Raw genomic sequence first — 27,299 nt, forward strand, 5'->3', positions numbered from 1 at the left:
CCTCTGCAACACGCCTCCCGTGTTATATTTCCCAACCATCCCAGCCTCTGCAATACGTCTCCCGTGTTATATTTCCCAACCATCCCAGCCTCTGTAACACGTCTCCCGTGTTATTTATCCCAACCATCTCAGCCTCTGCAACACGTCTCCAGTGTTATTTATCCCAACCATCCCAGCCTCTGTAACCAACACTCAACTCTTAACCAACACTCAACATCTCAAAGATTTTTTATATCATCTCCAGGAGCTTTGTTTCACCCAAGTTAGGATCTGTTAATTTTTATAGCTGGATTAGCTAAAGTTATGATTGCTTCATGTAGCCTCTCACTGATATTTTTGAGGCAACATACCGCCTCCAGTCGTGACTTTTTCCAACCTTGTTAATAATCCTTATGGAGAGTTTAAATTCCTGACGACCTTCAGCCTCTTACAGATTACATAGGCTTGACCTCAGCTCTTAATAATAATAAGGTAAGTAGGTTCGTCAGGAAACAAGGCAAGTGTTTCCTGACGCGGGTCCTAGTAATAAAAATAATAATAATTATATTATTTTAGTTTATTAATGGTATTTAAAGCCTATCGACCATACGAGGGTCTTGAAACCAGTCAAGAATACTGTAATTTCTAATGGAGGGATAAGCTCGGTATAAATACACTGAGGTAAGGTTGGTCAGGAAACAGGACAAGTGTTTCCTGACTCGGGTCTTAGTCATATCATAACCCACAGCTGGAACTTTTGGTCATCTGACCGAGACCTTCCACTGGCTTAACCATTAAAGATTATAGTTATGATTATAACTACTTACTTTTTCTAATGAAAGAAAATAAAAACACCTTCCATTATATATTGAGGTAATAATAATAATAATAATAATAATAATAATAATAATTTTATTCGCCGGTACTCTCCCGGCCATAATAATAATAATAATAATAATAATAATAATAATAATAATAATAATAATAATAATAATAATAATAATAAACAAAATAAATTTATATTAATATTATTTTATTATGATGATTTAGTCTATTACTTTTTATTATTATTATTATTATTATTATTATTATTATTATTATTATTATTTATTACTGGTGAGAGAAACATTTACGAGATCACTGATGTTATTTTAGTGGAATATCTTATTTGCATGTCCGAGAGCATGAACTAGGAACAACGTGCTTGTAAAAAATGGATGAAGGAGAGAGACAAAGTGAGACAGGGAGAGAGAGAGAGAGAGAGAGAGAGAGAGAGAGAGAGAGAGAGAGAGAGAGAGAGAGAGAGAGAGAGTAGAGATAATACTCTGACTAGTGCCTCAACTTGGTGTTTAAACATAATATTAAATTTCTTTCATATTCAATATTTACAGAAAAAAAGATTATTAGACCTTCACAAATTATAGCATTAATATAATCTCATTAGTCTTCAACACAAGCACAACAAAACTAGAAACTTTCAAAATTATTGCACAATTATACAAATTATATTAATGCATTATACGCCTAGAGTATAATTGTTTATTATATATTTAGAGCTGCGTAATTGTTACTTCATATATACTTTAATAAGCATATTAACTCCATATATCCTTTAATAAGTATATTAATGTGTATATATACTTGGCAGGTAAATATCTCAGAATGTATATACCTAGAGTTTATATTGTTTTTAATGGTGTTAAAATATTCTTGACCGGTGTTAAATAGTCACACTCTTAATGGCCCTCGTATAGTTAAAAGGCTTTAAAACTAATTAACAAATCACCTCCTAGTGTATATACTGGGGGTCGCAACGCTGGTATATATTTCGTGTTTAGGTTAAGTTTAATTATACAGAATGAAATTTGTGGGCTATGTCGTGCATATAATTATATGAGATTTTCCAGCATGTGTAAAAACACTTAGACAAAGAGAATTTCCATTGTTTTAGACTTTAGAAAATGTAGTTTGTATATAATTAGGACTTATTTCGTGGGTTTTGATAGTCTAAAATCTAGGTGTAAGACTAGGCTTTCTTACTTGACTCCTGGTTAACTAGACTGTTGGTGGTGGATAACAGTTTAGGTAAGGTTTTGTTAGGAAACAGGATAAGTGTTTCCCGACGCGGGTCTTAGTCACAAGATGACCCACAGCTGCAGCTTTTGGTCATCTGACCGAGGCCTTCCACTGGCTTACCAGGCCACCTCTTTCAATATAATTACAACCATTTTTAGTGCTGGTCAGGCGCTTTCTAGAGATAGTGAACCAATTACGGAATACAGAATAATATATGCAGCCTTCTGGTGTGTTTTTGGTTTCATTGGACTGTGTATATCGTCGAGGTTGACCTAAAATAATTACCTCCATCACTAGATAGTTATCACCCTATGTGTGTGTGTATGTGTTTGTGTTTGTGTGTGTGTGTGTGTGTGTGTGTGTGTGTGTGTGTGTGTGTGTGTGTGTGTGTGTGTGTGTGTGTAACACATCGTAGCTACTCCCACACAAGCCAGTAGCTCAGGATGAGGGAGACCAGGAGATTAATATACACCCCAGCATGCCCGTCCAGCTGCCTACATGCTTGATAAAGTATGCCATACATTGCTGCTATTTTTCTCTGCATTTAGAGGGTGAGTAGTTGATCAAGGTAGGGCGCGGGATGCTGGCTCTCTACGACAGGGTAGCAGATAGACTAGCAGTGATGGATAGACTGCATATTCTTGGATTCGAGGGATGCCACTGACACTATAACGCACAAAAATATGGTCTGTATATTGCAGCAGATGTGGAAAACTGAAAAGCCATTAAAATAAGATTAAAAAATCTTCAAGAATGGAGTCATGGACCGGGAGGAAGCATCAGACTGGACAAGTATAACAAGCTGAAAATGTCAGGGACATCGTAATGACTGAAGACGGACAGAAACAGCGTCTGAGCCTATTTATAAACTGTTCCATCCTAAGTGTTGTGGCTTTTATCCTTCCCGTCTTGGTTATCTTGCAAGATATACCCAGACACGGGACAGAGGCTATTGCAGATCAGAGGATATCTTACACGGTCTCATGGGGACCGCATTTCACAATTAGCTTAGTTCTGAAGCTCAATTGGTAGTGCACTTAGCTTTATCTTTATACCTTTCATGAGTTCCGAGAGCTTTTCTATTCACGGAGCCTGGCCATGGGCCAGACTAATCTGGTGTTTGCCTGGTCAACCAGGCTGTTGCTGCTGGTGGCCCGCAGCCCCACGTATCCATCACAACCTGCTTAATCTGGCACCTGATGAAGATACTTGTCCAGTTCCCTCTTGAAGACCTCTACACTTGCCCCAGCAGTGTTTGTGATATCTTCTGGTAAGATGTTGAATAATCTGGGACCACGAATGTTGATACACTGCTTCCTTATTGTACTCACTGCACCCCTGCTTTTCACTGGGTTTATCTTACACCTGAGTGTCCGTGGTTCGATCCACGCTACGAGTGGAAACCTTGGGCGTGTTACCTAACACCTGCTGTCCATGTTCACCTAGCAGCAAGTAGGTACCTGAGTGTTAGCCGACTGGTGTGGGTCGCACCCTGGGGGACAAGATTAACCTAAGTTGCCCGAAATTCTCTGCATATCCAGGGGCTTCCTATATAGTACATCACCGGTGTCAGCTATGGTCTGTATAAGTTGTATCATGTACGTGTAGAAATAAAGATTATTATTATTGTAAGGATACCTGAACTCAGTTGTCCTGGGAAAAAATGGAAGAATCAGGAGAGACGTGATAAGAACGTAAGAAATGCTCAAGAAACATGAACTCTTGATTAAGGCGAGTGAGAAATAAAAATGAGACACAGTAGGTAGTGAGAAAGGAGATTCCATGCAGAGATTAAAGTGTAGATACGACAGGACCCGAGAGGCCAAGAACACATTAACCCACATGTCAAACAATCCACATATCCAACATTAACCCACATGTCAAACATTAACCCACATTTCCAACATTAATCCACATATCCAACATTAACCCACATGTCAAACATTAACCCACATATACAACATTAACCCACATGTCAAACGTTACCCCACATGTCAAACGTTAACCCGCATGTCAAACATTAACCAGCATATCCAACATTAACCCACATATCCAACAGTAACCCACATGTCAAACATTAACCCACATATTCAACATTAACCCACATATCCAACATTAACCCACATGTCAAACATTAACCCACATATTCAACATTAACCCACATGTCAAACATTAACCCACATATTCAACATTAACCCACATATCCAACATTAACCCACATATCAAACATTAACCCACATATTCAACATTAACCCACATGTCAAACATTAACCCACATATACATTAACCCACATATGCAACATTAACCCACATGTCAAACGTTACCCTACAGGTCAAACGTTAACCCACATGTCAAACAACCCACATGTCAAACATTAACCCACATATCCAACATTAACCCACATGTCAAACATTAACCCACATGTCAAACATTAACCCACATATCAAACATTAACCCACATATCCAACATTAACCCACATGTCAAACATTAACCCACATATTCAACATTAACCCACATGTCAAACATTAACCCACATATCCAACATTAACCCACATATCCAACATTAACCCACATGTCAAACATTAACCCACATATCCAACATTAACCCACATGTCAAACATTAACCGACATATCCAACATTAACCCACATGTCAAACGTTAACCTACATGTCAAACAACCTACATGTCAAACATTAACCCACATATCCAACATTAACCCACATGTCAAACATTAAACCACATATCCAACATTAACCCACATGTCAAACATTAACCCACATATCCAACATTAACCCACAGTGTTAATGTGTTAATGTGTTCAGTGTTCAGTGGTCAGTCGTCACGTGAGGTCACAGACCCTGAGCTGCTTGGGGATTAGCGTGGACGGTTACAAAGCATGGCTTGCTTCTACAGTGTTTTAAAAGCTGAGGTTGGAGAGTTGAAGGAGGAGGTCTTGCTTCTCCAGGAGGAGATTAGGAGGCTGAAGGTCCACCTCAATGGGCCTGGGAGAGAGTGTGAGGTGGTTGGAGATGTGGGGAATGAGGCTTCTAGCAGTGAGGTGCAGTCTGTCTCTCACTGTGAGGAGGCTGTTGGTGGGGTGGTAGCAACGGCTACCAGCAGTGAGGTGCAGCCCAGCACCTGCTACAAGTGGCGAGTTGTTCACAGTAATGGGAGGCGCATCAGAGTAAGGAAAGTTAAGAGTGCAGATCTGAAGGTAGGAAATCGCTTCTCTGTTCTCCAGGATGAATGTACTTCAGTGGCCAGTGAAGGTAAGGGTACTACTGCCCCTGCTAATGAAGGTAAGCGCATTCTTGTGGTTGGTGACTCTCAGGTAAGATATGTTGATCGTGCTTTTTGTAATAGGAATAAGAAGATGAGAGATAGAGTGTGCTTCCCTGGAGCTGGTGTTGGGGACATTGTCAACAGACTGGATAATATCATGTCAGGTAATGGGAACAAGCCCATTATCTGTCTCAGTGCTGGTGGAAATGATATTGGGAAGGGTAGGAGAGAAGAGCTGCTAGATAAGTACAGGTCAGCTATAGATTTCATTAAGTCTAAGGGAGGGATCCCAATCATATGTAGCATCTTGCCTAGAAGGGGAGTAGGAAATGAATGGTTGTCTAGGGCAATTGGTGTAAATTGCTGGCTAGACAGATACTGCAAGGAACTTGCAATCCCATTCATTGACAACTGGAACAACTTTTATGGCAAACATGATATGTATGCAAGGGATGGGGTTCATCTCTCTGGGGCAGGGGTGGTAGCACTTGCAGACTCGATTGAGAAGGCCATTGGTGAAATGCCTATGATTTTAAACTGATGGAAGATAGAGGTATGGGTGTGTGTGGGAAACAAGCAGGTTGCAACACTAGGGTTGGAAACAGTAAATGTATAAAAGGCATTCAGCATGAAGTTATAAATAAAGACAATAGAACAGGTCAGCAAACAAAGGGGGACAGCAGAGGGCAGCAAGGGACTAGCTCCCTTAAGGTTTACTATACTAATAGCAGGAGTGTTAGAAATAAGATAGATGAGCTAAGATTAATTGCAAGTGCAGGAAACATAGACATTATTGCTATAACAGAGACCTGGCTCAATCTGAAAGATAGAGAGATGCCCTCTGAATGTCACATACAAGGCTATAAATTATTCCACACTGACAGGGTCAACAGGAAAGGTGGTGGAGTAGCGATGTATGTCAGAGACAATTTAAATTGTTGTGTTAGACAAGATATTAAATTAGAAGCGTCAGCCACTGAATCTGTTTGGTTACAGCTTCTCGAGGGCCGAGAAAAACTAATTTTGGGTGTGATTTACAGGGCCCCAAATCTTGATAGGGAGTGCAGTAAACTTCTATGGGACGAAATTCGTAAGGCATCTACATACGAAAATGTTGTGCTAATGGGAGATTTCAACTATAGACAGATTGACTGGAGCAATTTGACAGGAAATTTAGAGTCGGGTGACTTTCTTGATACGATCCAGGATTGTTTTTTAAAACAGTTTGTGACAGAGCCAACTAGGGGAAATAACCTCCTTGACTTGGTTCTTGCCAGTAGGGAAACACTAATTAATAATCTTGAGGTTAATGATGAGCTTGGGGAGAGTGATCACAAATCACTCAGTTTTAACATATCATGGAATTCCCCTAATAATGGCAATCAAGTCTCCGTCCCTGACTTTCGCTTGGCTGATTTCATAGGACTGAAAAATTACTTAGGTGGGCTGAACTGGAATGACCTGACTAGGGGTCAGGTAGGTGGTGATGGTTGCCGATATGATGCTTTCCAGGGCATAGTTCTAGCTGCTCAGTCAAATTATGTTCCAAATAGGGAAATCAGATCAAACAAAAATGATCCTAAATGGATGAACAATAGATTAAAATATCTGATTGGTCAAAAGAGAGGCATATATAGGCAAATCAAAAGAGGAGAGGGGCAATTAAGAAATCGATATATTCAGTTAAAGAGAGAAATAAAAAAGGGAATTAGAAAAGCAAATAGAGATTATGAGGTTAAAGTTGCAAGAGAATCGAAGACTAACCCAAAAGGATTCTTTCAGGTATACAGAAGTAAGATCAGGGACAAGATAGGCCCACTCAAAAGTTCCTCGGGTCAGCTCACTGACAGTGATAAGGAAATGTGTAGAATTTTTAACACATACTTCCTCTCAGTTTTTACACAGGAGGATACCAGCGATATTCCAGTAATGATAAATTATGTAGAACAGGACGATAATAAACTGTGCACTATTAGGGTCACAAGTGACATGGTCCTTAGGCAAATAGATAAATTAAAACCTAACAAATCCCCAGGCCCTGATGAACTGTATGCAAGGGTTCTAAAGGAATGTAAAGAGGAGCTTAGCACACCTTTGGCTAATCTTTTCAACATATCACTACAAACTGGCATGGTGCCAGATAAGTGGAAAATGGCAAATGTGATACCTATTTTCAAAACAGGTGACAGGTCCTTAGCTTCGAACTATAGACCAATAAGCCTAACCTCCATAGTGGGAAAATTTATGGAATCAATAATTGCCGAGGCAGTTCGTAGCCACCTTGAAAAGCATAAATTAATCAACGAATCTCAGCATGGTTTTACAAAGGGGCGTTCCTGCCTTACGAATTTATTAACTTTTTTCACTAAGGTATTTGAGGAGGTAGATCATGGTAATGAATATGATATTGTGTATATGGACTTCAGTAAGGCTTTTGACAGGGTCCCACATCAGAGACTATTGAGGAAAATTAAAGCACATGGAATAGGAGGAGAAATTTTTTCCTGGATAGAGGCATGGTTGACAAATAGGCAGCAGAGAGTTTGCATAAATGGGGAGAAACCAGAGTGGGGAAGCGTCACGAGCGGTGTTCCACAGGGGTCAGTGTTGGGCCCCCTGCTGTTCACAATCTACATAAACGACATAGATGAGGGCATAAAGAGCGACATCGGCAAGTTTGCCGATGACACCAAAATAGGCCGTCGAATTCATTCTGACGAGGACATTCGAGCACTCCAGGAAGATTTGAATAGACTGATGCAGTGGTCGGAGAAGTGGCAGATGCAGTTTAATATAGACAAATGCAAAGTTCTAAATGTTGGACAGGACAATAACCATGCCACATATAAACTAAATAATGTAGATCTTAATATTACGGATTGCGAAAAAGATTTAGGAGTTCTGGTTAGCAGTAATCTGAAACCAAGACAACAGTGCATAAGTGTTCGCAATAAAGCTAATAGAATCCTTGGCTTCATATCAAGAAGCATAAATAATAGGAGTCCTCAGGTTGTTCTTCAACTCTATACATCCTTGGTTAGGCCTCATTTAGATTATGCTGCACAGTTTTGGTCACCGTATTACAGAATGGATATAAATTCTCTGGAAAATGTACAAAGGAGGATGACAAAGATGATCCCATGTATCAGAAACCTTCCCTATGAGGATAGACTAAGGGCCCTGAAACTGCACTCTCTAGAAAGACGTAGAATTAGGGGGGATATGATTGAGGTTTATAAGTGGAAGACAGGAATAAATAAAGGGGATGTAAATAGTGTGCTGAAAATATCTAGCCTAGACAGGACTCGCAGCAATGGTTTTAAGTTGGAAAAATTCAGATTCAGGAGGGATATAGGAAAGTACTGGTTTGGTAATAGAGTTGTGGATGAGTGGAACAAACTCCCAAGTACAGTTATAGAGGCCAGAACGTTGTGTAGCTTTAAAAATAGGTTGGATAAATACATGAGTAGATGTGGGTGGGTGTGAGTTGGACCTGATAGCTTGTGCTAACAGGTCGGTTGCCGTGTTCCTCCCTTAAGTCAATGTGACCTGACCTGACTAGGTTGGGTGCATTGGCTTAAGCCGGTAGGGACTTGGACCTGCCTCGCATGGGCCAGTAGGCCTTCTGCAGTGTTCCTTCGTTCTTATGTTCTTCTTATGTCAAACATTAACCCACATATCCAACATTAACCCACATGTCAAACATTAACCCACATGTCAAACATTAACCCACATATCCAACATTAACCCACATGTCAAACGTTAACCCACATGTCAAACAACCCACATGTCAAACATTAACCCACATGTCAAACATTAACCCACATATCCAACATTAACTCACATGTCAAACATTAACCCACATATCCAACATTAACCCACATGTCAAACATTAACCCACATGTCAAACATTAACCCACATGTCAAACATTAACCCACATACCTAACATTAACCCACATATCCAACATTAACCCACATATCACAACCTTAACCCACATGTCAAACATTAACCCACATGTCAAACATTAACCCACATATCCAACATTAAACCACATATCCAACATTAACCCACATATCACAACCTTAACCCACATATCCAACATTAACCCACATGTCAAACATTAACCCACATATCCAACATTAACCCACATGTCAAACATTAACCCACATATCCAACATTAACCCACATGTCAAACATTAACCCACATATCCAACATTAACCCACATATCCAACATTAACTCACGTGTCAAACATTAACCCACATATCCAACATTAACAGACATGTCAAACATTAACCCACATGTCAAACATTAACCTACATGTCAAACATTAACCCACATGTCAAACATTAACCCACATGTCAAACATTAACCCACATGTCAAACATTAACCCACATGTCAAACATTAACCCACATGTCAAACATTAACCCACATGTCAAACATTAACCCACATGTCAAACATTAACCCACATGTCAAACATTAACCCACATGTCAAACATTAACCCACATGTCAAACATTAACCCACATGTCAAACATTAACCCACATGTCAAACATTAACCCACATGTCAAACATTAACCCACATATCGAACATTAACCCACATGTCAAACATTAACCCACATGTCAAACATTAACCCACATGTCAAACATTAACCCACATGTCAAACATTAACCCACATGTCAAACATTAACCCACATGTCAAACATTAACCCACATGTCAAACATTAACCCACATGTCAAACATTAACCCACATGTCAAACATTAACCCACATGTCAAACATTAACCCACATGTCAAACATTAACCCACATGTCAAACATTAACCCACATGTCAAACATTAACCAACATGTCAAACATTAACCCACATATCGAACATTAACCCACATGTCAAACATTAACCCACATGTCAAACATTAACCCACATGTCAAACATTAACCCACATGTCAAACATTAACCCACATGTCAAACATTAACCCACATGTCAAACATTAACCCACATGTCAAACATTAACCCACATGTCAAACATTAACCCACATGTCAAACATTAACCCACATGTCAAACATTAACCCACATGTCAAACATTAACCCACATGTCAAACATTAACCCACATGTCAAACATTAACCCACATGTCAAACATTAACCCACATGTCAAACATTAACCCACATGTCAAACATTAACCCACATGTCAAACATTAACCCATATGTCAAACATTAACCCACATATCGAACATTAACCCACATGTCAAACATTAACCTACATGTCAAACATTAACCCACATGTCAAACATTAACCCACATGTCAAACATTAACCCACATGTCAAACATTAACCCACATGTCAAACATTAACCCACATGTCAAACATTAACCCACATGTCAAACATTAACCCACATGTCAAACATTAACCCACATGTCAAACATTTACCCACATGTCAAACATTAACCCACATGTCAAACATTAACCCACATGTCAAACATTAACCCACATGTCAAACATTAACCCACATGTCAAACATTAACCCACATGTCAAACATTAACCCACATGTCAAACATTTACCCACATGTCAAACATTAACCCACATGTCAAACATTAACCCACATGTCAAACATTTACCCACATGTCAAACATTAACCCACATGTCAAACATTTACCCACATGTCAAACATTAACCCACATGTCAAACATTAACCCACATGTCAAACATTTACCCACATGTCAAACATTAACCCACATGTCAAACATTAACCCACATGTCAAACATTAACCCACATGTCAAACATTAACCCACATGTCAAACATTTACCCACATGTCAAACATTAACCCACATGTCAAACATTAACCCACATGTCAAACATTAACCCACATGTCAAACATTAACCCACATGTCAAACATTAACCCACATGTCAAACATTAACCCACATGTCAAACATTAACCCACATGTCAAACATTAACCCACATGTCAAACATTTACCCACATGTCAAACATTAACCCACATGTCAAACATTAACCCACATGTCAAACATTAACCCACATGTCAAACATTAACCCACATGTCAAACATTAACCCACATGTCACAACCTTAGTCATGTAAACTTAATTTCTTTCGTCAAAAAAAAAAAATTTGTTTCACTTAATGAGAAATAAATTGAAGAGTAATAATCGCTAATTAGAGCCAATTACTGAGTAAGTCAATTAAAGATTCAACAAGAACCAGGATGCAAATGTTCCTTTGCAAACATTGATTAACTCAATACCTAAAAACAGCTCGTGGAATAATATATAATATTTGCTAATTATTTTCCGCTTAGTGAATTATTCTTAATGCCGGATTATTATTATTATTATTATTATTATTATTATTATTATTATTATTATTATTATTATTGAGGAAGCGCTAAATACGTGAAAGTCACTCTTAGACAAGACTGTGCAACTAGATTTGATCCAAGGAAGGGGATGGGTAACTCCAATCCTTCGAATCAAGAGCCCTTCACTAGCATCAAGGCCTTCCCCTCCCCTAGTTAAAATTTCACTCTATACTGAAGGGGACCTTGATTCTTTGTATCACAGAAAATGAGAGAATAATATTCCTCCGAGGCAAACTGAATAGAAAATATTTAATAAACTCAAAATAGGCTTCGTCTCGTTAGTAATACGTCGTGCCGAATAGGTAAAATTTGTGATTTTGGCTTAAATAGCATCGCTCTTCTTGCCGAAGGAGGCAAGCAAAAATTTGTGTATGCAATAATTTCTCAAAAATCATTCTGAACCTAACGAAAAAAATATATTTCACTGTGTTTGTTTATTATTAAATCATTGTAAACTTGTCCAAAATATATTTAGCTGGATTAGGCTAAATTAAATTGCGCTTGTTATAATAAGGTTAGGTAAGTTTTCTAAGGTTCTTTTGGTACAAAATTATTCAATTTTTACATTAACATAATGAAAAAATATATATCTTTAAACGTATAAGAGAAAATTTTAGAAAGGACTTAATTTTAAATATATATATATATATATATATATATATATATATATATATATATTTATATATATATATATATATATATATATATATATATATATATATACGCACATATTAGTCAATTTCTAATGAAGGCGAGCAGGCAGGCGAGCAAGAAATAAATCGGCTTTGTTGGGTGTCAAAAAAGAGCTCACACCTTTCCTCCCTCCTTGACGGCTTGGCCGGCTGTTATAACAGTCTTAGAGGCTGATGCTTACGCTCTAATGAACGTAATTCAGCTTCATTTGCATATCGCGAAGGCAAAAGCTGGTGGAAGCGAGCGAGAGGGGTGGAGGTGGGAACGAGGCTAATGAAAGGAGTGTGTGGGACTCAGGCTACTAGGCTTCTCAATTGCCTTCTCGTTCCCAGGTGTTTTACTTGCCACGATTGTGAGTGCTTTTGCACCAAGTTTTTCTTTTGTGTGTGCTTGTTAGCTGCTCTGGGGGAAGGGATGGGAAATACCTATGATAGGTCTGGAGAGTTATATACTAACAGCCCTGCCAGAAGGCAGATTTATTTGCACAGAAGAAAATGATGAAGGTTTTATTTGTATTAGTAGTCCCCGAGGGTTAATAACCCAGAATACCACAGGAAAGCCAAGCAGTGTGGCTTATTTCCACTGGGATCCTTTTTAGGATCTACTTAATGATGCAACCCACAACAGTTAACTAATTCCCAGGTATCTATTTAATACTGGGTAACAGGAGCAAGAAGTATAAGAATATTACAAACACTGAAGACGGGATATCACCAACACAGCTCTGCTCCTGTGCTACAAACACTGAAGGCAGGACACTAATCACCAACATAGCTCTGCTCCTGTAACTCCAAACACTGTAAACGGGACACCACCAGTATAGTTCTGCTGCTGTAGCTACAAATACTGAATATGGGACACCACCAGCATAGCTCTGCTGCTCTACATAGTTACAAATAGGTTTCTACAAATAGGAAAACACAGGCACACACCTCCACAGGTGTACAGTTACAAACCCACCAGCAAAGGCCCGCAGGGTAATAAACTCAGCGACATAAGGACCGGCAGTAAACCACATAAGTCAATCCAAGTGCATGGCCAGGGTGCAAGAGCTAAAACACAACCCTTGCAAAGTCAATTACGTGATTATGTAAAAGGACACATGTGCAACTGATGCAACATTTTATCGTGACAACATGTCGCTTTCCATGAACTTAACATGTGTACTTTTACCTATTACATTATCGGTAATTCTACCAACATTATTGCATTTCAATTAAGTGAACACAGATGCATACAACATTAAGTGAACATTAAACTTTTATAGAAATTCTAATACAGAGAGATATACAGACAGAAAGACAAATTTAGATAACTGTCTTTCATAGGCCTATCACAAAAATGCAACCATTTCCAGCAATAAATACACAGACAAATGTACATTCACAACCACACGGCTACACATTAGAGGCCAGAATAGAGATACTTCCTAAGCTGGAGAAGAGTTGCTGGTGTAGCCGTCAGTAGTTCACTTATCTGTGAGAGCTTTGTAGCCTCGCCGGAACACTGGACCTCAGGAAACGGAATTACCTTCGTCAGGGTCGCCGGCAGACCTGTCCGGTTCTTCTCTTGCTAAACTTTTTCTTCTTTCTCTTTATCGTTTTGGTTATTTTTCTCTCTGGCTTCTTGTAGATTCCTTTTTCTTTAACGGCTTTACAAGTCACCAGTTCAATGGGTTCTTTCTAACGGAGGAAAGGCATGTGGAACACTTTCGGGAGAAGAATACTTACTGTATTTTCCAGCATATAAGGCGCAGGACATACGTATCATACCTGGAGTTTACCTAGAGAGAGTTCCGGGGGTCAACGCCCCCGCGGCCCGGTCTGTGACCAGGCCTCCTGGTGGATCAGAGCCTGATCAACCAGGCTGTTGCTGCTGGCTGCACGCAAACCAACGTACGAGCCACAGCCCGGCTGGTCAGGAACCGACTTTAGGTGCTTGTCCAGTGCCAGCTTGAAGACTGCCAGGGGTCTGTTGGTAATCCCCCTTATGTATGCTGGGAGGCAGTTGAACAGTCTCGGGCCCCTGACACTTATTGTATGGTCTCTTAACGCGCTAGTGACACCCCTGCTTTTCATTGGGGGGATGTTGCATCGTCTGCCAAGTCTTTTGCTTTCGTAGTGAGTGATTTTCGTGTGCAAGCTCGGTACTAGTCCCTCTAGGATTTTCCAGGTGTATATAATCATGTATCTCTCCCGCCTGCGTTCCAGGGAATACAGGTTTAGGAACCTCAGGCGCTCCCAGTAATTGAGGTGTTTTATCTCCGTTATGCGCGCCGTGAAGGTTCTCTGTACATTTTCTAGGTCAGCAATTTCATCTGCCTTGAAAGGTGCTGTTAGTGTGCAGCAATATTCCAGCCTAGATAGAACAAGTGACCTGAAGAGTGTCATCATGGGCTTGGCCTCCCTAGTTTTGAAGGTTCTCATTATCCATCCTGTCATTTTTCTAGCAGATGCGATTGATACAATGTTATGGTCCTTGAAGGTGAGATCCTCCGACATGATCACTCCCAGGTCTTTGACGTTGGTGTTTCGCTCTATTTTGTGGCCAGAATTTGTTTTGTACTCTGATGAAGATTTAATTTCCTCGTGTTTACCATATCTGAGTAATTGAAATTTCTCATAGTTGAACTTCATATTGTTTTCTGCAGCCCACTGAAAGATTTGGTTGATGTCCGCCTGGAGCCTTACAGTGTCTGCAATGGAAGACACTGTCATGCAGATAGCGGTAAATCAGTAATCATATTCAATGGCTAATGACCCTGATACTTTACGCTGAAGCGTAACCCAAAGTCTACCCTTGATCCCTGACCTTGAGCAAGACTGTGAAAAATGTGCGCCTTATATGCCGGAAAATACGGTACTTAACCCTTGTACGTCGTTGCTTCATGGTGTATACGCTCTTGTGAATTATTAATAATATTATTGACGGTTTTAAACTAGCACTAAATGCTCGTGGATCATTTTAAAAAGATAATTCATGTTAAGCGCTAAACCCATGTGGGTTATTCAGCGCAACACGTGGTGGGGGCTCGATCCTCTGGTATTGAGAGCGAAATAGGCGTTCTTCCTATATGCACTCACCTATTTAAGAGTATAAAAATGAACATGGCAGGTTTACTGGCCCGTACTAGGCAAGTTCTTCTTGTGTGGATCATTTACAGATGCTGCACTTTACATGATTAACGGGGTTTAAAGCCTATCGACTTCAATAGGGGTCATAAAGACTATGTAGACCTTTTCACCACTAGAAAATATACTATAATATTTAAAACAGGGATTAAACTCTCGGCATATACACGCTAAGAGAAATACACCTCTTGGTATATTTCTAGAAAAACAACTGGTGTTTAAGTATTGACAATGTAGTTTCATGTACTCACCTATATGTGGCTGCAGGGGTCGATTCATAGCTCCTGGCCCTGCCTCTTCATTGGTCCATGCTAAGTCATTCTCTTCCTGCTCCATGACCTTTATCATACCCTTTCTTAAAGCTATGTATGGAATTTGCCTCCACTACACTCTCCAGATTATTTCACTTCCTGACAACTTTCTAACATCCCTACGATTCATCTGGGTTTTCAACTTCCAATTGTGGCCCCTTGTTCCTGTATCCCATCTCAAACATTCGATCCCTGTCCACCTTGTAAATTCCTCTCAGTATTTTATACGTCGTTACCATGTCCCCCCTATCCCTCCTATTCTCTAGTGTCATCAGGTCGAGCTCCCTTAAGTTATCACATACTTCCTGCTCACTGTGAGCTCCTTTGTAAATTGTGAGTTCATTACCTTTGTAAATTGTGAGTTCATTACCTTTTTAAATTGTGAGTTCATTACCTCTGTAACTCGCTCAGCTATCAAAACTTTGGAGTCCAGTCCCAGGACCAATTATGTACCTCTATAATGTTTTGACTACCGCCCACAGGATGGGTATGGGGTGCATAATAAACATATTAAACTAAACTGTGAGCTCCTCGCCTTTCCTCAGCCTGACTACCTGGTCCTTGGCTGTTGTCTCCTAATGTGACTATAACAACTTTGGTTGAGATTTGGCTTTTGATACTATGTCGTTCTTGTATTTTACGCGCCTGTCTCTTAGTTTTTGAGAAAAAGGGGGGGGGCCACTTTACTACGTACGTACGTACGTGTGTGTGTGTGTGTGTGTGTGTGTGTGTGTGTGTGTGTGTGTGTGTGTGTGTGTGTGTGTGTGTGTGTGTGTGTGTGTGTGTGTGTGTGTGTGTGTGTGTTCGTTTACGTGCTTGTCTGTTTTTTAGGAAAAAAAAAGAGGGGGGTCACTTTATCACGCTAGACTACGCTACTCTTTTGAAGATTATATTTATTTCTCACTCTATTCCATATTAATATATACTAATATTTACTACTATAATACTTACTGGTATACACAAGTGTTTGTGTTTACAAGCTTGTAGTTCTTTGAGAAAGGGGGGGGACACTAGGCTACACAACTCTTCTGAAGATTCTTAAATTACTAAATATTATCAGGACTAACCCTATCTATCTGCTGGCACTGTAAGTTAGGGAGAGAGTGATGGTATAGCATACAACCAGCAGGGCCAGACACTGACACCAACTATAATTACTGCCACACAGGCAAGTGTTGTCTGCACAGTAATGGAGGCTCCTGGTGGTGGCTTCTGTGATCTTCACTTTGTAACTCCCTCCGTAGCTCCCCTCAAGGAAGGTTCCTTGATGATGGTGAGGGGCTCTTGATTTAGGCAATTGGATCTGTGCTCCAGTTCCCGAATTAAGCCTGAATGCCTTCCACATCCCCCCCCCCCCAGGCGCTGTATAATCCTCCGGGTTTAGCGCTTCCCCCTTGATTAAAATAATAATAATAATCCCTCCGTAGCTTTTATCATGCATTCAAGTTGTTTTTAATAACTTGGTATTCTCTCTTTTTTTCTTTTGTATTATGGTCATAATAACCTGATGATATTATCTGTAGTCATAACTACTGGGGATTTTGACTATTTTTGTCTTTCATTATTTACTGTATCACTCATTTATAACTATCACTGCACTGCTGCCATAACCGGCCAGATATCTGCATTTATTTCTATTTAAGGTCACCCTTGACCCATTAAATGTGTTTTTGATTATTATTTATGTCAACAATCCAGCCCAGCCTGACGAGCTGCTTGCTACTCTCCCGCATTCAATTTTAAATTGTAAAATTCTTGATTTTATCACATTATTCACACTCTAGAAAGCTGTTACAATCTTGTATATATATTCACAGATTCACTCACGTACAATGACCTCTAATAATATCTTAGGACAGCCACTAGAGCGCTAAATCCAGAGAGCACTACTTAACAATACTGCTTCACGTGTGTATTTTTCAAGGTTTTGAAGTGATGGAGTTGTCAGCCAACACAATTATTGTCCACTCGACCATCCTGTCTTTACAACATTGCTTGTCAACCTGCTGTCCTAATGTTGCTACGGGATTTGTAGCCAACACTCCACTGCAGTCATTATTATAATCAAGGGGAGCGCTAAACCCTTAGGATTATGCAGCGCCTGTGGGATGATGTGGAAGATATTCAGGTTTAATTCAGGGAATTGGAGCACAGATCCAGTTTCCTTGAATATATAAAGGTTTCTTGACTTTGGTGAGAGGCTCTTGACCTAGGGCCAAGATCAAGAGCTCCTCACCAACGTCAAGGAACCTTCCTTGAGGGGTTCACTGCTGTCAGGGCAGCAACCCACAGTGACCAACCCACCAACCCACAGTAACCAAGCCAGGTCTTAGCACCTAGCTTGACCCTATGTTCAAGGCCTCCAAAAAACTTTGAATTACAAGCATTTATTGTGCTTCATATGAATATGTTGTACTAAGCACCAGTGTTGTAGCCTTGACTACCAGTGTGTGTAGTGCAGGTGTTACATTGTCTACCAGTGTTGCGTCTGACATATAGCGTTATGTTTCAGGGAGGCGCGAGCAGTAGTGGAGATAGATGATCCGGACTACGTGTTGGAGCTACTTACCAGACTGGGTCACTCCATTATAAGGGCCAATGAGCTAGAAAAGTAAGTTAAATCCCTCCCTATCCCAAACACTGGAGTAGACACCACCTCCACCGTCCTGCTGAAGAGGACTAGCCTTATCCTCTCTTCCTTCCCTCTTCTTCCTTCTTTCCAATTTTTCCTTCTCCTCTTCCTTTCCTGTTGCTAATCATCTGTTCCTACATGTGTATTATTCATTGTTTCGTATGCTAACTATTGTCATTAAAACTGTGTGATAACCAAGACTGTATATACACCGAGATATGCTTGTGTGTGTATATATATATATATATATATATATATATATATATATATATATATATATATATATATATATATATATATATATATATATATATATATATATATACTAAGAAATGTGTATTTCATTGTATATAGGTGTGTATTTTAGAGTACATATACCTAATACACAAATAACCTGCACATAGAGGGACTAGTACCAAACTTGCACAAGAAAATCACTCACAACGAAAGCAAAAGACTTGGCAGACGATGCAACATCCCCCCAATGAAAAGCAGGGGTGTCACTAGCACGTTAAGAGACAATACAATAAGTGTCATGGGCCCGAGACTGTTCAACTGCCTCCCAGCATACATACAGGGGATTACCAATAGACCCCTGGCAGTCTTCAAGCTGGCACTGGACAAGCACCTAAAGTCGGTACCTGACAAGCCAGGCTGTGGCTTGTACGTTGGATTGCATGCAGCCAGCAGTAACAGCCTGGTTGATCAGGCTCTGATCCACCAGGAGGCCTGGTCACAGACCGGGCCGCGGGGGCGTTGACCCCCAGAACTCTCTCCAGGTAAACTCCAGGTATAGAAAGGAGCTTACAATGACGTTACGGTCCAACTTGTACCATTTACAGAGTCACACTTAATATAAAAAGAGTGAAGGAGCCAGTGTATATAGATGAGGAGGACAGGGACGGGACCAAGAGAGGAAGAACAAGTAGTGGTAATGCTGGTAGTGGAAGTAGTAGTAGTATTACTACTACTTTTTGTTTCCTTGGTGCCGTCCCTGTCCCCCTTGCCTATATATATATTGGCTCCATCACTCTTTTCTGTTATTGTGATCTTGTAAATGGTACAAGTTGGACTGAAACGTCATTGTAAACTTCTTTCTCCTACGTACAGGTTATGTGGGTATACACATTGATATATATATCTCGGTGTATATGTTTTGTTCTTAATATATGAAGATATTTTTTAAGGATTTTTTAATATATTTTATGTAAAAAGGCAGAAAAATTGCAATTATTATTAGTAGTAATATACTCGTGGGGAAGTGCAAAACCCGTGGGGGGTTATAAAGTGCTTGGGAAAAAATAGGAGGTATGTTGTATCTGAGGAAGGGGAAAGTTGGTCCATTTTTTGGGGGGGGTCAAGAGCCCTTTACTGGCATCAAGAGTGACAATTTTAATGTATTTTGAGGTTGAAAATTTCTGGCAAGAAAGATTATTATTATTATAATCAAGGGGGAAGCGCTAAACCCGTAGGATTATACAGCGCCCAGGGGAGGGGGGGATGTGGAAGGCATTCAGGCTTAATTCGGGGAACTGGAGCACAGATCCAATTCCCTAAATCAAGAGCCCCTCACCAACATCAAGGAACCTTCCATGAGGGGTGGCAAGAAAGAGAGGCAGCATCCTGAAACATTGAGGTGGAAGAGCAGTCTGAAAATTATCATCTTCGAGGACCGAGGTGGTTGGTGGAAGGGGGAGGGTTTATGGTAGTGATGGTGTCCCGTGATCTGGTAGGTAACGCTGGGCTGGAGTGTAACTTCAGTTGCTCGAATCATGAGCCCTTTACTACCATCAAGGCACTGACCTTGATGAGCATTAGTATCATGGCTTGCTTACCCTCACCTGTATCTCAGTCTCTAATTACATAAATAACCCGCACATAGAAGAAAGAAACTTATGATGTTTCGGTCAAATACGGACCATTAATTAGTGACTGTGCTGGTTATTTGTGTATTGCTCCAGTCACAGTATTGTGCCTTTCTTCTCTGTTTCTCACTTCTCACTAATATTTGTTTCTCCTGTACTTCAGATTCGTACGTTCCTCTGGCAGTGCTAAGAGAGGTCTGGATCTTGGCCTGGGTCGTGGCTTCAGTGGCTCACAGGCAGCTAAGCACCTCATGGGTTTGGCTGCTGCCAACTTCGCTGGCGGCCCTGGCAGGAGGAGGAGAAGCCCTGACAATGCCCTCGACCTCTCTCACGATGACAACCTCTACGCCCAAGATCAGGCTGACCTAACAGAGTCATCACGATAAATGTTCATTGATCACTGTCATGTGACAACCTATATCTCGTCTGTCCTCTCTCATAATGTCTCCCTTTCCTCCCCTTTCTTGTGTTCATGGTGATTTTCTTTTCTGTCTTTTGTAAGTTTCTGAATTTTTCTCGGCATGAGATACGCCTCTTCTTCACACGACGTACTTTAAGACAGCGAGGCTCACAAGATTCATCCACAACTGTTCCTTCTGCTCTACTCCCTGATACGCTCCACCAGCAAAGTGTACAGCATTCTGTAATCCTCTGTCTGTTACTGTAGTAGGATTTCATATATGATACATTAGACCCTTCATAAGGTTAGAAATGATATAAACATTCGTCAACCTCTGCAGAAAGAAGGAAGATGTTGTAGCTTATATTTAAATAATATAATGTTCTGTGGATTGGGAAAGTGTAGTGGAATCACTGTAATTATCTACTCTTTTTCGTTGCTTTCACATTGATCTTCACATACTTAGCGTGGCGTGTACAGCACAACTGCTTCCATTATTTTCCTCAGTGGTTGAAGTCTTAAAATGTATTTAATGTTGGATTAATTCTTGTGTTCAGTGACTATCAGAGGCTTGTCTATCACTCGCACTGACCTTAATTATATACTGTGTTTGGCAGCTTTATGAATCTGTCCTGTGTAACCCTGATAAATAATATCAGTAAACTGTTGGTGGTCAAGTCTGTTGGTTGGTCAATGTATGGACATGTCTGATGTTATTAATCAGACATGTTTTGGATTAATAGCCAGGTTTGCCACACCTCTGGATGATAGCCTAACCACAACCTGGCTGTATTTAAGCAGTATTATGATCACATAAGGGCTTTATTCACCTATGACAATGATTTTTGTGAACCTCTTGTACTCATGAATAGTTTTTTCAACTACAAACACTGAATTCAAGCTGATGGCCTATATTTCTCTACGATAAATATAAAAAAGTCTACGCAAGTAAGGACAGTATTCAAAAAGCACAAAAATTTTCATACATGTCTCTGCCGTTATCTATATTTTCAAGAGCAGTTTGTCATGTTCCTGTTATTTTGTGTGATGTACGATCTCTTTGCTGAGAGATATCTCACTGGTGAGAGGAGGTAAGGATGAGACACTAGCGACCACATGACCTCCCATCCTTCCTATCTTTCTATGGGCTGGAACTTGTCATAAGTTAAGGCAGAAAAATATTTGTCCGTATATAACAAAATCTTCGGTTCACTTTAATGTAGATAAAATAAAGCGTGTCAGACCCTGCATTTATTTATTTATACAAGTACCTCCTAATTGCTTTAAGTGAAGACGTGTTTGTAAAAATGTGACATTAATTTCAGAAGTGATGCAACCTACAGCTCATTAATAACGATATATTCATTATATTCATATATTCATTAATAACGATATATTATAAGAGCAGAGTATATGGAGAGTAAAAGAAAGGTGAAGAGAGTGGTGAGAGAGTGCAAAAGGAGAGCAGATGATAGAGTGGGAGAGGCACTGTCAAGAAATTTTAATGAAAATAAGAAAAAATTTTGGAGTTAAACAAGTTAAGAAAGCCTAGGGAAAGTATGGATTTGTCAGTTAAAAACAGAGTAGGGAGTTAGTAGATGGGGAGAGGGAGGTATTAGGTAGATGGCGAGAATATTTTGAGGAACTTTTAAATGTTGAGGAAGAAAGGGAGATGGTAATTTCATGCACTGGTCAGGGAGGTATACCATCTTTTAGGAGTGAAGAAGAGCAGAATGTAAGTGTGGTGGAGGTACGCGAGGCATTACGTAGAATGAAAGGGGGTAAAGCAGCTGGAACTGATGGGATCATGACAGAAATGTTAAAAGCAGGGGGGTATATAGTGTTGGAGTGGTTGGTACTTTTGTTTAATAAATGTATGAAAGAGGGGAAGGTACCTAGGGATTGGCAGAGAGCATGTATAGTCCCTTTATATGAAGGGAAAGGGGACAAAAGAGATTGTAAAAATTGTAGAGGAATAAGTTTATTGAGTATACCAGGAAAAGTGTACGGTAGGGTTATAATTGAAAGAATTAGAGGCAAGACAGAATGTAGGATTGCGGATGAGCAAGGAGGTTTCAGAGTGGGTAGGGGATGTGTAGATCAAGTGTTTACATTGAAGCATATATGTGAACAGTATTTAGATAAAGGTAGGGAAGTTTTTATTGCATTTATGGATTTAGAAAAGGCATATAATAGAGTGGGTAGGGGAGCAATGTGGCAGATGTTGCAAGTATATGGAATAGGTGGTAAGTTACTAAATGCTGTAAAGAGTTTTTATGAGGATAGTGAGGCTCAGGTTAGGGTATGTAGAAGAGAGGGAGACTACTTCCCAGTAAAAGTAGGTCTTAGACAGGGATGTGTAATGTCACCATGGTTGTTTAATATATTTATAGATGGAGTTGTAAAAGAAGTAAATGCTAGGGTGTTCGGGAGAGGGGTGGGATTAAATTATGGGGAATCAAATTCAAAATGGGAATTAACACTGTTACTTTTTGCTGATGATACTGTGCTTATGGGAGATTCTAAAGAAAAATTGCAAAGGTTAGTGGATGAGTTTGGGAATGTGTGTAAAGGTAGAAAGTTGAAAGTGAACATAGAAAAGAGTAAGGTGATGAGGGTATCAAATGATTTAGATAAAGAAAAATTGGATATCAAATTGGGGAGGAGGAGTATGGAAGAAGTGAATGTTTTCAGATACAGTGGACCCCCGCATAACGATGGCATCGCATAGCGATTTTTCCGCATAACGATTACTTTTATCGCAAAATTTTTGCCCCGCATACCGATTAAAAACCCGCATACCGATTTTCGTCCGAGACGCGTCCAATGTGCCCTCACATGTGCCGGCCGTCCCATTGTTTACCAGCCAGCCTCCGCGGTAACATCCAAGCATACACTCGGAATATTTCGTATTATTACAGTGTTTTCGGTGGTGTTTCTGGAAAATAAGTGACCATGGGCCCCAAGAAAGCTTCTAGTGCCAACCCTGTGGTAAAAAGGGTGAGAATTAGTATGGAAATTAAGAAAGATTTTGAAGGGTTTGGGGCTAACCCTGAGAAGCCTATGCCAGTTGTGGAATCCATTGTGCCTACTTCAAAGATTAAGGAAATGTGTGCAGAGTGGTTTGAACTGCAAACCTTTATAGATGAAAATCACCCTGACACAGCTGTTGCAAGCCGTGCTTGTGACTATTTCAATGACAATGTTATGGCCCATTTTAGGAAAGTCTTGAAGAAACGGGAGGTACAGAGCTCTATGGACAGATTTGTTGTGCGACAGAGGTCCAGTGACTCTGAAGCTGGTCCTAGTGGCATTAAAAGAAGAAGGGAAGTAACCCCAGAAAAGGACTTGCTACCTCAAGTCCTAATGGAAGGGGATTCCCCTTCTAAACAGTAAGAAGATAATGCTCTCCCCTCCTCCCATCCCATCAATCATCACCAGATCTTCAATAAAAGTAAGTGTCATGTAATTGTGCATGCCTTTTTCAGTTTGTGTGTATTAAAATTAACATTTCATGTGGTAAAAAAAAATTTTTTTCATACTTTTGGGCGTCTTGCACGGATTAATTTTATTTCCATTATTTCTTATGGGGAAAATTAATTCGCATAACGATTATTTCGCATAACGATGAGCCCTCTTGCACGGATTAAAATCGTTAACCGGGGGTCCACTGTACTTGGGAGTTGACGTGTCGGCGGATGGATTTATGAAGGATGAGGTTAATCATAGAATTGATGAGGGGAAAAAAGGTGAGTGGTGCATTGAGGTATATGTGGAGTCAAAAAACGTTACCTATGGAGGCAAAGAAGGGAATGTATGAAAGTATAGTAGTACCAACACTCTTATATGGGTGTGAAGCTTGGGTGGTAAATGCAGCAGTGAGGAGACGGTTGGAGGCAGTGGAGATGTCCTGTCTAAGGGCAATGTGTGGTGTAAATATTATGCAGAAAATTCGGAGTGTGGAAATTAGGAAAAGGTGTGGAGTTAATAAAAGTATTAGTCAGAGGGCAGAAGAGGGGTTGTTGAGGTGGTTTGGTCATTTAGAGAGAATGGATCAAAGTAGAATGACATGGAAAGCACATAAATCTATAGGGGAAGGAAGGCGAGGTAGGGGTCGTCCTCGAAAGGGTTGGAGAGAGGGGGGTAAAGGAGGTTTTGTGGGCAAGGGGCTTGGACTTCCAGCAAGCGTGCGTGAGCGTGTTAGATAGGAGTGAATGGAGATGAATGGTACTTGGGACGTGACAATCTGTTGGAGTGTGAGCAGGGTAATATTTAGTGAAGGGATTCAGGTGGGAGACGACCAACTTGTTGAAAAAAAAAAAAAAAAATTCAGGGAAACCGGTTATTTTCATATAGTCGGACTTGAGTCCTGGAAATGGGAAGTACAATGCCTGCACTTTAAAGGAGGGGTTTGGGATATTGGCAGTTTGGAGGGATATGTTGTGTATCTTCATACGTATATGCTTCTAAACTGTTGTATTCTAAGCACCTCTGCAAAAACAGTGATTATGTGTGAGTGTGATGAAAGTGTTGAATGATGATGAAAGCATTTTCTTTTCGGGGATTTTCTTTCTTTTTTGGGTCACCCTGCCTCGGTGGGAGACGGCCGACTTGTTGAAAAAAAAAAAAAATATTCACATGGAGGTACAATGCCTGGAGAATGGAAGGCAATCAGGCTCAATCCCAGGACAAGGTCCAGGGCCAATTTCTTGGATGAAGAGCCCCTCACCAGCATCAAGGACTACCCCTCCCCCTTGAGACCATCCTTTATAACAGGAGAAAAATGCAACTTACTGGCAGCCACTAACTAGCTTTTGGTCTTGTCACTCTCTCCAGAAAGGAAATCAGTAGTCAAAGTCTTCATAAGTGGTATGACCTCCATGTGGAGGTCCTACCACTTACCAGTAGCTGTAGTCTCAAGTGTCTGTATAACCCTACGAGTTTAGTGCTCCCCCATGATTATAATGTCTCGGTGTGTAGGTCCGACCATTTTGTAGTAGCTGCAGTCTGTGGAGGTCCTACCACTTACCAGTGGCTCAAGTGTGGAGGTCCTACCACTTACCCGTAGCTGCAGTCAGTATGGAGGTCCTACCACTTACCAGTAGTTGCAGTCAGTATGGAGGTCCTACCACTTAACATAAGAAAATAAGAATGAAGGAACACTGCAGCATGCCTGCTGGCTCATACTTGGCAAGTCCTTCTCAAATGTTATCCTCCTCACCCACATTTGTCCAACCTATTCTCAAAGCCTGTGGGAACTTGTGAGATGCCCATGGACACAATGGTAAGGACAGTCCCAGCCAGTGTAGTCCAAGGCATCAATGAAGACTGCAGTCTCTCCCCCACATGAAGGAACTGTCTTTCGGGAACAAGAAAGTGAAACATGAATGAGGTACAGGAGACTCCTTGGTTATAATATTTTTTTTTTTTTTTTTTTAATAAGTCGGCCGTCCCACCGAGGCAGGGTGACCCAAAAAGAAAATACTTTCATCATCATTCAACACTTTCACCTCACTCACACATAATCACTGTTTTTGCAGAGGTGCTCAGAATACAACAGTTGAGAAGCATATACGTATAAAGATACACAACATATCCCTCCAAACTGCCAACATCCCAAACCCCTCCTGTAAAGTGCAGGCATTGTACTTCCCATTTCCAGGACTCAAGTCCGGCTATATAAAAATAACCGGTTTCCCTGAATCCCTTCACTAAATATTATCCTGCTCACACTCCAACAGCTCGTCAAGTCCCAAATACCATTCGTCTCCATTCACTCCTATCTAACACGCTCACACACGCTTACTAGAAGTCCAAGCCCCTCGCCCACAAAACCTCCTTTACCCCCTCCCTCTAACCTGAAAACATACAAAATAAACTGAAAAACACACAAGAAAATGGTTACATTCCTTGGATCCCCAAAGATGCCAAACATACATTTTAGGTGGAAAAAAGATAAATGACTGCTGTATTATGGATCCCTTTTTGACATCTCATCCTTTATTTTGGCTATATCAATTCACAAACAGATCTGTTTGTGACCTGATAAGCAATGTAGATTAAAGATTTTCAGTTGAGGATCACATTATACTGCATTTGTTTATTTTCCATCATGTAAGTACTATACAATTCTAAAAATAATAATAAATTCAACTGTAACTGTTTCCCCTTGATTATAATAATAATAATCAACTGTAACTGCATAGGTTGATATGTATACATTTAATACAATACTTATAGACAAGGTTACATGCTCATTTTTGTTCTTACCTTAAATACCAAACAACTGGCAAAGCTCTTTTCTTTTTATCTTGTAAAGCACGGGGAATCTTGGAGCAATAAAATAAGCATGGGCTTAAACCTAAATTTGCCTGATACGTTACTGTGCAAAAGGTGAAATGATCCGTATCACCTTGAGTCACAGTGCACTTTTCTCTTGCTTGCTGATTTAAGGTCTAAAAGGCATCTTTCAATGAAGACATCTCATCAGCATTATACAATTGCTCTAGCTCATAGCCACCATCAGAGATAATTTCTTAC

General features: G+C 40.1%; 1 protein-coding gene across 1 annotated transcript in view; it reads left to right on the top strand.

Moving 5' to 3' along the window:
- Dh31 (diuretic hormone class 2) overlaps positions 1-22,007 on the top strand; it is a 135,825-nt gene extending 113,818 nt beyond the window's left edge. The window contains exons 3-4 of the mRNA XM_053796292.2: positions 18,375-18,473; positions 20,523-22,007. Coding sequence (XP_053652267.1) covers positions 18,375-18,473; positions 20,523-20,745 — 322 coding nt within the window. The 3' untranslated portion in view covers positions 20,746-22,007. The remainder of the gene's footprint in view (positions 1-18,374; positions 18,474-20,522) is intronic.
- The last annotated feature ends 5,292 nt before the right edge of the window (positions 22,008-27,299 follow it).

Source organism: Cherax quadricarinatus, chromosome 83 (assembly GCF_038502225.1).
Source record: "Cherax quadricarinatus isolate ZL_2023a chromosome 83, ASM3850222v1, whole genome shotgun sequence".
In the NCBI taxonomy this organism is placed as follows: Eukaryota; Metazoa; Arthropoda; class Malacostraca; order Decapoda; family Parastacidae; genus Cherax; species Cherax quadricarinatus.